Consider the following 16,511-nt stretch of genomic DNA (forward strand, 5'->3'; position numbering starts at 1 on the left):
CGGAGCAGACACTATAAAAATGCTTTATAACAATCAATAAAACCTTACCTACATCCATACGTGCACCTATCCATAAAACAAAGTCAGCATAGTAGGTTGTTTTTCTGAAAAAGCGTGAAAGCCTGTAATAAAGACAGTCACAACACATGCACAGCCAAGTTAAGCAGAGGTTGCAGTCAACTATACTGACTCTTACTAAATTTTAAGACCAGACTTTGCAACCTTAATGATAGTTTTGTAATGATGAATCTTAGTCATGTAGTCCTCAGAAAAGAATCGCTGGATGGGTATTATCTATCTAGTCACAATACTAGAACGCAACATCAAATGTGATTCTGCCTTAATCTCACAGGCACTGCAAGACCATAAGCAAACAGACAAATAAAACAAGAAGGAAAGAAACAACTATGTTTTTCACCAATAGACAAGAATAATCTTCTAGCCCCTAAAGTAGTACCACATGCTATGATTGTCTCTAACTAGAAATAGTGATAGCTGTAAGGTAAGACCAAGGAAAGGGTTAGGCTGGGCCAGGTAGATGGACAGTGAATTTACAGGCTCCTGTAAAAAGACTGACCAAATATAACAAAAATTGCAAAGGAAAAAAATTCTGAAAGCTTAAAAAACAAGGAGAAAATATTTACATGGCTTTGTGCCTTAGTCTTGAAAGAAGGCGCTATAAGACAAAGGGACTGAAGGTAAGTTGGGCCAAAGACCCAGTCAAGTGGCTAAACCAAGCGAATGGGGTAGAGAGGCACTGACAAGAGCAACAGGCCATGCATTATGTTTGCTGTGCAACTCTTGAACCCCTCACCACAACTTTCCCTAATGATATCAGTAACTTTAGGAGGTTAAAAAAAAAAAAATATATATATATAAAATGAGGAGCAAAACGTGTTTTAACTTCATAAACTGGGAGTTTCAGCTTGTAGTTAATGTTAAAAAAAGCAAGAAGAGCAAGCCAAAAAGCCAGTACCTCAGTTACCTCTCAGAGAGAATTTGAGTATTAGGAGAGTATTAAAAACAGAGACTGAGATTTAATTCTACATGGAAAAGCTGCACAAATTATGTACCTAAAGCCATCTTATTTGGTAATATGTAGGATGAACTAGATTCTCCATCCAACATTGGCTCTTTCCTGGAGGGTTAATTTTCTCTGACTTCTCATTCTTGTCTGCAGTGATAAAGTCCTATTTCTCTTCAGAAAACCTTACTTGCACATATGCCAGGAAAAGTGATTATTTTCAGACTTCTTCATTCAATATTCAAAACAAAACCTCTTACATCTTTGAACTTAAAAAAAGTAAGAGACATACACCAAAGAGTACCAGTGTACTTCAAAAGGGAGGAAACAAAAGAAATAATATGACATGAAATTGGTAGAGCAAGACTAGTTCTAAGAAGCAACAACTTCAAAAGACTTTTCCCTAATTGAAGTTACTGCAGGTTTTCATCTTTACATGTATTTTAACTGATAAGCAGCTAGCTTGAAAGCAAACAGAAAGGGACTGTACAACAAACATTAGAAACAGCATCCAAGTTACTAAAACCCTAGTACTCAGGGATTCACTCTGTGCAAAAGGTAGAAGTGGTGTTCGCTCTGTCTCTCTCTCTGGGAAATTTGTGGGCACAGACGGTAAATATATGCACCATTCTAAGAGCACTTTTTTATGGAGAAGACATAGCAGACTGGCTCTTTTATCTAGCAGAAGAATATATAGCAAGATCCAATGCTGGGAAAATGAAGTTAGACAGATTTTAATTACAGACAAGGCAAACATTTTTATTAACCATAAAAAATACCCCAGAAATTACCTGTCATTTCAAGCCTTGAAATCACAATAAGATCCTTTTTTCAAAAGTTCTTGTACATGTTGAAGAAAAATTACAGTTTGTATTACAGAGGAAGTTGCAAAAGATAAGCATGGTACTCTCTTATAACCTTAAAAGATGCTATTTAGCATGCACAAAAAGAACAGATGTTTCCAATGTTTTTAAACATTCTCAAAATTCACCACCTTCCAACCTTTATCATTTACACGTTCTTGGTAGAAGACAGAAGAGGGTAAGAGGGCTAGGAAGAAACTCATTAAAAAAAACCTCAAGATGTAGTAACTAAAAATTATAAACAATTAAAATACCTACTAAAAAAGCTGGGAGAGTGGAAGATTTAACAGATTCATTTGTGCTGTAGCCGGCTATTAAAATAAATCCCAGTATGTATAAAACTGTGTCTTTACTACATCTTTCAACATTTGCATTCTCTTTGCTGCTGCCTGTGATAGCATCATATAATGCAAGCTGGTTCACAATTCATTGTGACAATGCCCATAGGTACAACACAGTCTGTGTGACGACCTCTGTTTGTCACTGTAAGAATGACTAGTGGACCAGACACTAACAAGAAACTGAAAGATTCTTTGTTTGAGCTGTATTCCTCTTTATTTTGCATTTCTTCTGGTATCAGAAAGAATTTTTTCCCCATGACACACACAGAGCATACCAATTCTCTTCTTTTTTGTCATAACCGCCGTAGGATGCATGTGTTTCAGTGCATTTCTGTAGATTTGCCAGCATTTAGCAGAGGGGATTTAGCATATTCACATTACATATACACCCCTTAGCAAGAAAACCAGTTTCTGAGAAAACTACTTTCAGAGTTTTTCCCATATGGCTTCAAACAGCCAGTCAAATACAGAATTGACAGCTCTGTCAAGAATTTTAGGTACGAAATTTCACTAGTTGCATTCCCACGCATCATTATATTAAGTAATGCTGTCTGAAGGCTATAAAAAACTTCTCCTGCTTGGCAACATAGGATTCTTATCTTTTCGATTACATGTATTTTAATGATGCCCTGAACAGTTTTCCAAAACAAGAAAACTATGCGGCATTTAGTTTGACCTGTCTTTAAAACAGATAGATTTATGCAGAGTACAGAGTTATATAGAGAACATAATGGGGATAGGGTTAGAAGCAACAGAACTGATGAAAAATTGCCATGACAATTCAGAGTAAACCCTACTAAAAAGCTAGCTCTTCTTCACACAGAAGAAAATACATTTTAATCTGATCAATATGTGCCCTGATTTCTGAACTGATATGTTACCAAGCAAAGACTTGAAAAACTGGATCAGACTGATATCAGACTATTACCACTGGCCTTACCATTCTAGAGGCCAAATTAAGAATGCATTCAAAGAAAAAAAAAACCTAATACAAATACCATCATTCTAATTGACTAGGATTGTATTATACAGCAGAAATAATTTAATAAAGGGATTGCCATGAGTAAAGATCCAAAGAACCAATCAATGCAACAGAATAATATACATAATTAATAACCCTGTTCAGCTGAAGACTGCCTATAATTATAAAGCGAAGAAAAATGAAAAGATGAAATGAGAAAAAAGATACTATTAAACAGTACAGCCTTAGTTTAATGCTAATTCCTATTCATTTCTCAACACAGTAACATCCTACCAGCTAAGCAGTCTGCACCAAAAAAAAAAAAAAAAAAAAAGGAAAAAAAAAGAGAGAGAGACCTGTGTTCAAAAGAGAACATTTTTTCTCTAACCATTAGAAGTATTGTTCAATATACCAGAGAAAACACTTCATCAGTATTCTGGGAAATACTTGTTCTGTTGTTGCTCTAACAAACTCAGTTTGGCTTGTCATACAAAGCTATCAGCCAGCACATTACCACCTACATCTCTTGCATAAAACTGACAGACCCAGAACACTAGTTTTTACCAAGCTGTAGTCTGCAGAGAAGAATCTGGTTTTAGAGAAATAACACAGCAATACAAGCAAAATATCTGTAAGAAATTGCTTCTCTTAGTGGTCTGGAATCCAAATCTGAGCACTTCCTCAAAGCAAAAGATTCACTGGCCTACTCTCTCAGAAATGGAGATAAGCCAAATTAATTAGTAATACAATGAAGTAGTAACCCTCGGCAGTCAGCTACTCACTAGATTTGGCCATGCTAATCAATCCTCAATTCCTCCTTCAATTTGCCCAAAAGTTCCAATGTTTGCTCAATGTGCAAACCATACCTCTAAATAAAAAAATAAAACTGTCTACCATCTTTTTGTTGTCTTAAAACAGAAATTACAGATTACTGCCTGGTCCTTTTTGTGTACACTACAGAAACAGACTTAATGGCACCATTTCAGTACTTTCAAAATAGACAACATCCAAGTACCAGGTGCCAGAGGAGATTCAGAGTTATTCTGCCACTTGGATTTTAGTAAAACACTTTAAAGCAAAGATAAAATTCCCATTATCTCTTTCTTAGCTACACTGTAAACTCTGTCTCATGCAGTTTCCCTGGACACTCTCTCATGCTGAAACAGAACTATAAGGACTTCAGTAACACTAATCATGACCCCGATTCTGCACTTGGATCCAGATGAGCAATCCCATGCACACACCCACTAATTCCATAATCGAGAAAATTCAGAGTTGGTAACTGTACAGAAAACCACATGGCAAGTAAAAGCATGAAATACTCACACATACTCCAAATTCTAAATTAATACATAGGCCAGCACGCCACCTAAACAAGTCAGTAAAAGTCCCTACCAAATATGCAGTGACAATCAAAAACCCTGTATATATTTTTAAAAGTGTATGAAAGAAAAAACTCTTTTTTCATAGAATCATAGAATGGTTTGGGTTGGAAGGGACCTTACAGATCATTCAGTCCCAACCCCTGCCATGGGCAGGGACACCTTCTTCTAGACCAGGTTGTTCCAAGCCCCGTCTAGTCTGGCCTTGAACACTGCCAGGGACGGGGCAGCTACAACTTCTCTGGGCAATACAGAGAGGAGTATTGCCAGCAGGCTGACAGAGGTGATACTCAACAATGGTGAGGCTTTGCCTGGAGTACTGTAACCAGTGCTGGTCTCCCCACTGCAAGAGAGACATGGACATACTGGAGACAGTCCAGCAAAGGACACATAGATGCTGAAAGGACTGGAGCACCTCACATATGAGGAAAGGCTGAGAGAAGCGGGACTGTTCAGCCTGGAAAAGAGAGGACTTATCTATGTATATAAACACACAAAGGGAGGGTGAAGCGAAGACACAGCCAGGCTCTTTTCTGTGGTGCCCACTAACAGGATGAGAGGCAACAGGCACAAACTGAAACACAGGAGCCTCTGCCTGAGCACAGGAACACACATTTGTACTTCAGGGGTGACTGAGCACTGGTACAGGTTGCCCAGAGAGGTGGTGGACTCTTCACCCTTAGAGATACTCAAACACTGTCTGGACAGGGTCCTAAGCAACTGGCTCTAGGTGGCCCTGCTTGAGCAGAGCGGTTGGACCAGGTGATCTCCAGAGGTTCCTTCCAACCTCAACCATTCTGTGATTATGTTGTTGGCAACTATGACAACAGAAATGACATATTATTTTTCTGTACCTAGTACCACTTCTGTGAGAGAAGTAAACAGTACAAGCCAGGAACTCATACATGGCCAAGTAAACAAGAACAGCAGGCTCATTTATAGCATCAATTGTTTTACATGTTACGCCTGTATACACATGTTGCAGTGTGTATTAATAATTTGAGACACATCTCTTTTTACCAAGAAGTTATTATGATCTTTAAATCAATCTAAATGCTTAAACTGTAAATCTAATCTAGAAAGCTACCACTCTAAGTATTTTTCAGGGTTCTAACTTTTTTTAAACTTCAGTTGAAGAGATACTGATGAACGTTTACAGCCATCTGGCTACTACAACAATTTACCACAAGTAACAGAGTATTTTGCCCACTATATCTCAAGGGACAGAAAGATAATTACAGCAAATTGCTGATGTGCAATTACTGAATGTAGGAGGAAGGAAACAATGAAAGGATCATACAGTCATTACTGCACTCATATGACATTACAAGAAGATTCATAAGATTATAAACAGATGGCAAGTTCTTCCATTAACTTATGCAATTTGAAAAATACTTTATCTGTGTGCCTTCTTAGCAGAAGAATACATACTTTATTTACCCATTAGTTTTGTGAACTTACTCTTTCAGTTAAGGAAAAGTTATCATGAACTTCAAGTTTTTCACTCAACTGAAGTCTACAAGATTAAGATTTTAGAGGTTTTCACAACAAGCCAAGAAAGTAAATTCAAGTTCAAACTCAAACTACACCTTAACATCTACACTTGCAATCAAACTGACACTTAACTTCTCATCTGGGTAGGAAAAGAAAAGGAAAAAAAGGGGTGGGGTGAAAATGAGGATTTAAGAGGTACACACCTGTATTTAAACCTGCTTTCATGCTAAAAAAAAAAAAAAAAAAAACCCACACACCAAAAAACAAGTAAATTGCACTATGATATTTTTGCACTTGCTTTTCTGCAAGTTTAATTACAAATGACAGTTTAAAACTGCTTTATACGGGATGTAATATACTAGCAAAATGTCATTCCATTATATGAGATGGTGCTGAAGAAGAAACACAAAGAATCTCCAGAAGCGTAACACACACCAGAAGCATTGTATGTTGCAGGGCTGCAGACAAGAAATAGAGCAATGTCACCCCCAAACCAGGCCATAGAAGGACCATAGGTGTGCGTGGTACAAGCTCCACACGAAAGAGGATCAAAGGTTGTTTTATTCATTTCTCATACGCTAAAGACCCAGCAGTAAAATATGATTTACTGCATAGTCTGTCTGAAGAAAATTCTCAGACAGCTGCTTTGTAGGGTATCTCCAGAACTGCCTTCTATTATGAACACATATGCTGTATTTTCGGAAGTTAGCCTTACAACCTTCTGCAATTTCACTTTGTTTTCAAATTACTCACCTCCTCCAATGGACAGTTATATTAGCCTATATACTTACCATATTGCTGACCTTTTGAACTTCGAGACTTGTATGCTTGACATTGGGAAATGCTATCTCAAACAGTAGTTAGGCTCAGAAGCCTGAAGTATCTTGTTCAACTCAAACTGTTTTTTGCATACTTACATTATCAGCCATTTATTTGGTTAGCTTCATGAGTTACTATAATTTTGCACATCAAAATTCTGAAAGTCTTGTTCCTAAAATTACCCAGTTTTACAAAGGATCAAGTTTAAATACTTCACAAAAATCAACTGTAATGCAATTCTGAGTATCTTTAGTCTGTTCCACAGACATAACTTGCCTTTTTAAAATGTGCATTTTACACCTAAGTAAAATTCTAAGTTTATTTAGGTGTAAACCTCATGGTATAAATTATGTTGCTCTATTTCTGTCAGTGTATCAGGTGTACCTTTTATACAAAGTAGATTTTATATGTATATTTTACTAACTAAACCATAAAGTAACAAACTGAATCTTATCCCAACAAGATATACAACAATGATAAAAATAGAGTGAGAATAATTAAGTCAGTGCTCCACAATTCTTTTAAACCATTTGATCCTGGCTAACACTGCTGTGCTCTGTATACATCTCCTTATGCAGTTCAGGACTTATTATCAACTGACAGATACCTGCACCTTCTCATAGATGCAGATATCTAGGCCTCAAGATACAATGAGACTTCCACACTACGTACCAAAGTTTTAGTTTGTAACAGTCACATATGAAGACAATTATTATGTTATCACAGAAACGTAACTCAGAATTGTAGTATTTTACAAAATGCAGCATCCAACCAGCTGACAAAATTAAAGATGGCAGGAGCTCAGGTACCCTTCAAGTACAGAGAATCAATAGGCTGATGAACTAAACCACTAAAAGTGTTCATGAACACATTTTACCCTTGCCCTATTGTAAAGCATGTTCACAAACATCTGCAAATGGTATGTACGTTGCATTACTTCACATTGCTAATAGTGCACATATCACAGAATCATAAAACGGTTTGGACTGGAAGGGACCTTAAAGATAGCTAGTTCCAACCCTCTGCCACGGGCACGGACACCTTGCACTAGACCAGGTTGCTCAAAGCCCCTTCCAACCGGGCCCTGAGCACTTCCAAGGATGAAGCGGCCACAACTTCTCTGGGCAACCTGTGCCAGTGTCTCACCACTCTCATAGTAAAGAGTTTCTTCATAATATCTAATCTAAATCTACTCTCTTTTCACCTAAAGCCATTCCCTCTTGTCATGTCACTACATGCCCTTGTAAGAAGTCCCTCTCCAGATTTCTTGTAGGCCCTTTTAGGCACTGGAAGCTGCTCTAAGGTCTCCCTGGAGCCTTCTCTTCCCCTGGCTGAACAAGCCCAACTCTATCAGCTTGTCTCCAGAGCAGAGATGCTCCAGTCCTCAGAGCATCTTTGTGACCTTTAGACTCACTCTAAGAGGTCCATGCCCTTTTTATGTTGGGAGTCAGGTCCCAACAGCTCAGATAACACATAACTCCACTGCTCCGATCACAAACTCCGTACCTTAATTTAAACTCTTTGCTTAAAACAAATCTACATAGCTTTATTCTCTGTTAGGGAAAAAAACCCAAAAAACAAACCATTACCTTCTGAGGATTCAAAACCCTCTGCCTGAACTTTTCAATTGTATCTTGACCTGCAGCTGCCCATGCACTGGCAAATGCTTCAGCTTTGTCTTGATCCAGGCGAATGCTTTGCAGCTGTTGTTGCAATGAAGCAGGCTTCAAATTATGATAGACTGCCTGTTAAAAGGAAAAATAGTTGCTGTTGTTGCGTACTGTTCTACAAGTTGTGCTAGGTATACTCTACCACAGGTGGCCACCACGTTCACACAAGATTTTTACTAGCAACTCTACTGCGGGATTGCAAGCATCCTGCTCATCTAAACCCTCCGTCTGAGAAGATAGCTACACTTTTCTATCTCAATTGCATCGCAAAATCTAATATTACAAATGACTCTTCTCAAGATAGAAGAACTATGCAAAAATGCATATACAAGCTAGAACTGAGTATATGTATATGTTTCTAATGTACACTACCAAACCAGTGATCACAAAAAAAAAAAAAAAAAAAAAGGCTTTGAAGTCAACAGTGAAGAAAGGACAACTTTTCCAAATTCCACTGTTCAAGCAAACCTGAACTACAAGGTAATAGAAAGCTTGTTTCTTTTCTAATGCTGTGAAAGGTACTAAGTGAACTCATCATAAACTGACGTGTTAAGACAAGATTCAAATTCCACAATAGACCACCAGTATGCATGCCCTCTGCACAGACTACACTTACTATGTTTGCATGAAATGAATGGATAACACTGCAGCCACGACAATTTCTAAGTTACCATATTTACCAGGTAATACACTGCCTTCCCAACCTGAGTAGTGGTTGAATCTGGAATCAGAAAGCCTTTTCTGTTTACAAAGTACTTAGCTCTACGCCGCACAGTCAGTACTCATTCAGGTACTAGAGCTACATCAGGTGCTCCTGTTCACTGAAGTACAGACTGCTTCTGTGCATGAAAATTTTCCATAACTGGCACTTCATGTAACTTTAGCAGTGCTCATTAGTGCTATCTAACACTTTCCTTACAGGAATTAAAAAAATGCATGGCTGGCTTGCTTACAATGAGTAAGAGGAAAGATTATATCTCATAATCATTAACACTTCCTCTCAGAGTCATGCAGACCTCACTTCCGCAACCTATATTTAGATTAGCTAGTAACTCACTCCACAAATGCAATGAGCCCAACCCAAATCAGGAAGACATGCAAAGAAAAGCAGTAAAATCACAACTCCAAAGCACACATAACATACTAGAGACAAGTTTTCCCTAATGCCTTTTTAACTTGACTTTTATATCTTTGAAATCTACAATGGGATAAATGTATATATTTATCAATTCATAGTGATAAAAAGGTACCTGTTCCAAAATGAATGATATAGTTTCAAGAACTAGATGAAGATCCTGCTTTTCCAATGAAAATGCTATCTGAAGTTTTTCTTCCTCCTCTTCACTGAAGGTACTTTCAGTCTGAAGCACAAAAATGGTTAGTCCTAAGAGTCTCTTTAGCAACCAAGAACATACTTGTCAAAATAAAAACTTTCTCCCCATTTTTATAAGCATAGTAGCTGTCCAGTTATTTCTGAATAGAAATAACAAAGTAAAGCTCTTTTCCAACAGAAAAACACAATGCAATTCCTCTCACTGAAAATCAAGATTAAATGACAACAGTATTTCATTAGAAGTTATCAGAATTACTTGAAACACATCAAAAGAAAATACTTTCTCTTTGCACATGAGAAACACTAAAGAAATATTTTTCTTTCAACTATCAGATCACCTCCAACAACCTTTTATAAATAAAAATGAGAAAAGTATTAAGCGTGTTACTTGAATCAGACCCCAAAGAAAACAGAAGGCAAAATTGTAGTGGAGTTAGTTACGTATGCTTCTTCCACTCTGGATACTCTTCTTAAAACCCATACTTACAAAGGAAATAAAGGCCTAATGCAGATGCTAATTTTCATTAGATGCCTAATGTATGCTTATTTTCAAAGTCAGTTTTGAATCAATAGCCTGCTGTATTACTGAAGATTACTGAGAACGTGCTGTACTTTTAAAATACATCAGTTATATTTGTTATACAACAGCAAATTTAGTAATTTAAATGCAGATATTGCCATCTTTTAAAACTTAATTAGTAACAAATCTATGCTACATAAATCAAAACACCATATTTAGATCACTTAGCAATCCAAAACTGCAAAGCTACACAGAAAAGCAATTCAGCTGTTAGAATAAACAAAATGAGGCAATTACGCAAAAACTTAAGCGATCACAATATTTGTAAACAAGAGTATCAAATTAGAAACATTATTTGAATCATTAGCTGTTAGAAGAAAATGCAGAACTCTGAGTATCTGCTTTGTTAAGTAAGTTTATTTAAAGTTTCCAGCAATTTAACATGTGCTAGAGTCAGATGACTTGGAATGCACGGGCTAAATTACAAAGACTACTCCAGTTCCTGTAAATGCTGACTGAAATTGAGAAGAGCTATTAAACTGCTACTGATTAGTAAAAAAACTAAAAAAAAAAAGTAAACACTAAAAAAAAACCCCAAAAAAAACCCACCAAACAAAAAACACCACTACACAACCAAACTACCAAAAAAACAGAGATTTGTGACACTTATCAGTTACCAATGAGCTAATATCCACGCAAAGCAATGGAGAAAAACCTCAGCAATAAAAACAGCATCCACACTAGTAAGTTTGGCAAAAAGAAAAAAAACAACAAAAAAAAAACCCAAACAATTCAGTCAAATAATCAAAACAATCCTTATAGTCTCAGAATTACGACGTTTAATACATTTGTATTTTCCATTTGTGCTGCTCCTAACCTGTAATATTTTAACATTTAGTTTGTGTATGTATGTACATAGAAAATAAATTCTGTATTTCTTTTTATGTTTTTTTAAACACAAAACAAGGGAATAAACAAAATCTGACACTGAAGGATAGAGAAACTCAACAAAATAATTTCCATTGTAACATTTATCTTTCCCAGCAATAGTTAGTGCCAAAGCTAGATTTAGTCTCCATTTGTCTTTTTGGCATAGTGCAATGAAATTGACTACTGATTTTATTTCTCTGTTATTTATTCTGCAACTAAAAAAAAAAAAAAAAAACCAAACAAACAAACAAAAAAAAACACCCAAACACAAGCTTCTGTAAAGATGAGAAAAACATTCACTAAAAGTTATGGGCTTTACTTTAACCTGAATTCCACAGATGGCTTTGGCTGATGAACATACAAAACCGAAAAACAAAAAATAAATATATGAATCATAGAACGCTTTGGGTTGGAAGGGGCCTTAAAGCTCATCCAGTTCCAACCCCCTGCCACGGGCAGGGACACCTTCTGCTAGACCAGGTTGCTCCAAGCCCTGTCCAGCCTGGCCTTGAGCACTGCCAGGGATGGGGCAGCCACAGCTTCTCTGGGCAACCTGTGCCAGTGCCTCACCACGCTCACAGGGAAGAATTTTTTCCTATTACCTTCTTTCAGTGTAAAGCCATTCCCCCTTGTCTCATTACTACCTGCCTTTGTCAAAAAATCCCTCTCCAACTCTCCCATCAGCCCCATTTAGGAACTGGAAGGCCGCTCTATGGATTTAGTGTTTCCCTTGCAAGGGCAAGCGGTGTTTGTGCAAAAAGCCAAGGAACTCACATCTCCTCTGAGAGCGTTCTCAGAGATGCCAGCACTTGGAAGTGATGGAACCAGGTTCTAACAGGTTCTCACACCATTCACCTTCTGCCATTCATTACTCGTTCTTATTTCATTCACCTGAAACAGTTCTGAGCAATTAGTGATTAATGAAACTAAAATCAATATATATCTATATATAAATGGAAGAAATCGACCCTTATAAAAACAGTGCGTGGCAGCTGTCCCAGAAAGACGACTTCGCAGCACTTGCACAGACGAGGGGCTCGGCCCTGCTCCCTTCCCGCCCCACGCCGCGCGGGACGCGGCAGCAGCGGGGCTCGGCAGGTCGCGCTGCTCCGCTCCGGGCACACCGGTGCCGCTGACCCGGCCCTGCAGTTTCGCTTGGCAGGACCCGACGGAGCCTCCGCGGCACCTCGCCGCGCCCCGCTCCGCCTGCTGAATACGAGCCCGCCGGCTCCCCCGACCAGCCCGCCCGCCCACCTACCTTCAGGTGCAGCTTCTGGAGAAGGCGGGAGAGGAGCCGCGGGAATCGGCCCGGGTCCATGGCGTTGAGCAGCGACACGGCCCTGCGGATGCTGCGCGGAAGGAGACGAGGTGGTCAGGCCGCGCCCCGGCACCGCGGCGAGAGCCTGCCCCCGACCCACCCGCCTCGACCCCCCGCGGCGGTAGCGGCGCTGCGGCCGAGGCAGCCGGTACCTGTCACTCTCCGGGACAACGGGCGCCGCCATGGCTGCCGCTTCAGCCCCGCCCCACGACGGCAGCCCGGCGGGGACAAGCGCCGCCGCCACGCCCCGGCGCAGCGCACCTAGGGCTCCTCTCACGGCGGGCACCCGGTCACCTCACAGGGCCCTGGGCAAAGGCGGAGCAGAGCTGCCGCAGGCTCGGGGGGCGGTGAGAGGCTGACTGACGGCGTCTCTCTCGCGGGTTTGCAGCACCCGCTGGAGAGGCTGTGGCTGAAGTCCTCGGGTTTAAAGGGTTTAAAGGATTTAAAGACGTGCCGGCGCCTGGCGGAAGGCGCTTCCCGCTCCCTCATGTCTCGTCAGTGCTCATTTTGCTCAAGTGTGGATTGTGCGAAACTCCGCAGCCCTTCCAGACCCCACGGAGCCCTTCTGTTCCCCTGTGGTATCGCGCAGCCAGCTCCAAACCACGGGCCAGGCAACTTCTTGTTAGTACACCACGGACTTGTAATGAAGCTGTCACGCCTCCAGAATTACAGCAAATGGTTCCAGAGGCCATGGAACTAACAGTGGCTGGCGGCGTTCCCATCCTGCCCAAATAACCTGTCCCCAGGTAACAACCCCAAACCTTGGCTCCGTCCCATGCACAGCACCGGGCACGCTGTGTCAAGTGTGTTGGCTGGTGAGATGAATGAACAGAAAGAGGCATTAAGATCTGAGCTTGCAGGGAAGCAGCACTGGGTTGGGTATTTCCACTCCTTGAGTGGATGTAATGCTTGCGAGACCTCTAGTTTCTATCAGATTTGGCTGAAATTTAAAAAATGAGCTAAAAGTCAAGGGGACAAGCAAACAGGAATGGGTGGCGTAACTGTGTAAACCTTCTTTTCCTAGGAAGCCAACTAAAAACATTTAAAATCTGAGAAAGACCTCTGAAAGTGACTGTAAAGGTTTATAAGATGTCTCCAGAAGGGTCAGGTGAATGGTACTCAGTTATGGTAGGCTGAAGAGGCAGGTGTGAACTGGCTGGAAATACTTGAGGTACTGTAGGGAAATGTTTTATAAACATATATACTGAAGTGTGGCCTCTGTTGAAGTGAGGGGAACTTAGTCATTAATTTTAATAGGACCAGGATTTCAGCCAGGACATTTGAAAAGGCAATGTATTTTAAATAAACTCGGCCTTAAGAACCAACTTCAGGGAAAAAGAGTGACAAACCTGGCTGTATTCCAACAGAATTTTAAAGTAGAGAATCCCTGGCTGAGACTTTAACAACATTATACTTCTTACCACAAGTTGGACCCACAGCCACTGTTATGAAAAGCTGCTGCATTTTTCAAGCTATTGTTCTGCAGTGAAATATAATTACATTTGACTGTTTCATCTGTTTTTCTGTACTCTTACAAAATATGAAAAGACAATATTCTAAGAAGAAATTCATTTGGCTGGAAAAGAAAAATGAGTGTTTCACTCAATGCTGCAATAATGTAACTTCTTGTTCTAGGAAATCTCCCCCGAGAGCAGGATTTTATAAAGTACGCACAGTCAAAATGAGGAAGGGCGACTGGAAGTCTAGACAATTGCTTGCTTACTTTAAAAAGTCCCCACTGATACAGGTATTGGATGTGTGACTCAGATTTGCTGCCAGTTCTCTGGTTTTATAATCATATGGACCTATTTTATAATGGATTTTTTTCACGCTTTGCTGCATAAATGAATATTGAAAGTGAATAGTCAAAACAATGAACATTAAAAACTCAACTGGACAGGATCCTGTTCTTTGTCTTTAGCACACCTTCGCATCTTAAAAGTCATAATACTTAATGGCCTTCATTTTCATTGTGACCTCCTCTGAGCCACAGGATAATCATTTTATTAATATTTCCTTTAAATTGTGTGTTGTTTCAGAAACAGCTGTAAATACCCAATGCAATATGCTAGGACAGCTGCTGTTTTTTTCTGCAGAGCTGTGACAACTTCTGATATCAAGAAGTATAGACATTGTTAAATAATGTGTGTGTTGAGTGAATAACTTTCTGGCTTAGAGTCTAATGGAACACACCGAAGGGAAACAAGATGCTGTGCGTAGCTCGTATTTTGGTTTTGCAGTTTTCAAGTTTGTAAATAGCAGGAGATACACAGGGAAGTCTGTGGAATCAAGAGGATCCAAGCAAGAAAATGCCCAAGAACACAGGAGGTTAGTAGAGAAAGAACCATCTTTACCTACACAAAAATCATATGGGAGCACATTCTTCGTTTCAATGAGATCAGTTTCTTTGTAGTAATAACAGCTAAGAAAGCAGAGGGTATCTCCTTCCAGATAGATATGGATTGAGAGCAAGGGAAATATAGTGGAAGGCACAATGAATTCAAATTACACAATCAATTTCTAGGCAAGAGACGGTATCTTAAGTAGGCTATAGTTTAATATGTACCAGTGCTTTCATCTTCCCTTAAGCTACAGAGGGAGCACTGGTAGCCATGAGCAAAGCAGCCAGATGGACAAGGAAAAGACAGGCAAAATTGATTCACAGTGTCACAAACTGTTTAACCTGTGTAATCCAGGGCAGAGGGGTGGGAAGGGGAGGAAGAGAAGAAGGATCGGCAGACCTTGTAGAACAGCTCAGTCATCTGCTTCCCCATATTTTAAACATCAGCTTTCTAAAGCAAACTTATTCCTTAGGGAAAAACATACCCTGTTTAGGCTGACATGAGGTAAAAAGGTGATCTGGTGTCATGTGAAGAGTGGCAAATTTCATAAGACGCAAAGAAATGTTCTCTGCCTTTTCTGGTAAGGGATTTTATTTAAAACCACAATGTCATCCAGTCTGACATTATGTAATTGCCTAACAAAAACTATCAGATAGAGGCACTGTTATTTTTATGTACATGTATCTAAGTTTCACAGTCAGTATAAACATATGCATGATGCTCATCTTTCTCTTTTTTTCTCTTCTCTACCCCCGCCCCGAATGTACAAGTGCCCTAATCTGGCTTTTTTTCAGGTTTTGTGCTATATTTTAAAGGTTGCGCTGTGTTTGTCATGGAGTTCTCTCACACTTTTCATTTAGCTATGATTGTGATAGAGGCACAGCCCGTGTTAAAAACCACAAACACCAACGAATTCAATAATTGGATTCTGAAGATTTACAGCAATCTGGGTTTAATCACATTACTCAAAAAATTGAACATGTAGCCTTACTGCAGGAAGCCACTTGAGAAACTAATCGGGTTTTTGCCTTTAAGTGGAAAGAAAGTGAAGCTAATTCAAACCTGACCATTTCAGATCTTGAAATTATTTTGAAGGAAGGCTGCCATCTTCCTGTCCATGTAAATTAACTGTCTTCTTGGAGAGTTGCTTATTTAATTAAGTCCAGAATGAGTCTGACACACCTGGAACAAGAAACCAGTCCCTGACTGCACTGGAAGGATTTCCAACTACCCAAAGAAATACAGGTCAGAGATGATGTGGGCTATTTGGACTCCCAGCATAAGTCAGAGGACACTTTGAGATCATTGAGGTGAATGAGAGACCACCACCAGATCTGACTACCAGAGAGTGTTTTAACTACCATAGCAAATATTCCTGTCATTTTTTTTTTTTTTTGGTAGTGGGTGTTTTTATGCTACAAGCTTAAGTACTAAGATGTCACTAGCTGAGAGGAGCAACAAATCTTTCTGAGGTATCAAGTCTAAAGGAGGCTGTGCTGTGAAGGCATTACTGG

At 39.6% G+C, this 16,511-nt stretch overlaps 1 protein-coding gene across 1 annotated transcript in view; it reads right to left on the reverse strand.

Annotated features, from left to right (window-relative positions):
- COMMD10 (COMM domain containing 10) overlaps nucleotides 1–12,970 on the reverse strand; it is a 114,737-nt gene extending 101,767 nt beyond the window's left edge. Inside the window, exons 1-4 of the mRNA XM_030469816.1 lie at nucleotides 12,808–12,970; nucleotides 12,596–12,686; nucleotides 9,805–9,915; nucleotides 8,474–8,629 (exon numbers count right to left, since the gene is read on the reverse strand). Coding sequence (XP_030325676.1) covers nucleotides 8,474–8,629; nucleotides 9,805–9,915; nucleotides 12,596–12,686; nucleotides 12,808–12,839 — 390 coding nt within the window. The 5' untranslated portion in view covers nucleotides 12,840–12,970. The remainder of the gene's footprint in view (nucleotides 1–8,473; nucleotides 8,630–9,804; nucleotides 9,916–12,595; nucleotides 12,687–12,807) is intronic.
- Nucleotides 12,971–16,511: the final 3,541 nt, after the last annotated feature.

This window comes from Strigops habroptila, chromosome Z (genome assembly GCF_004027225.2).
Source record: "Strigops habroptila isolate Jane chromosome Z, bStrHab1.2.pri, whole genome shotgun sequence".
Taxonomy (NCBI): domain Eukaryota; kingdom Metazoa; phylum Chordata; class Aves; order Psittaciformes; family Psittacidae; genus Strigops; species Strigops habroptila.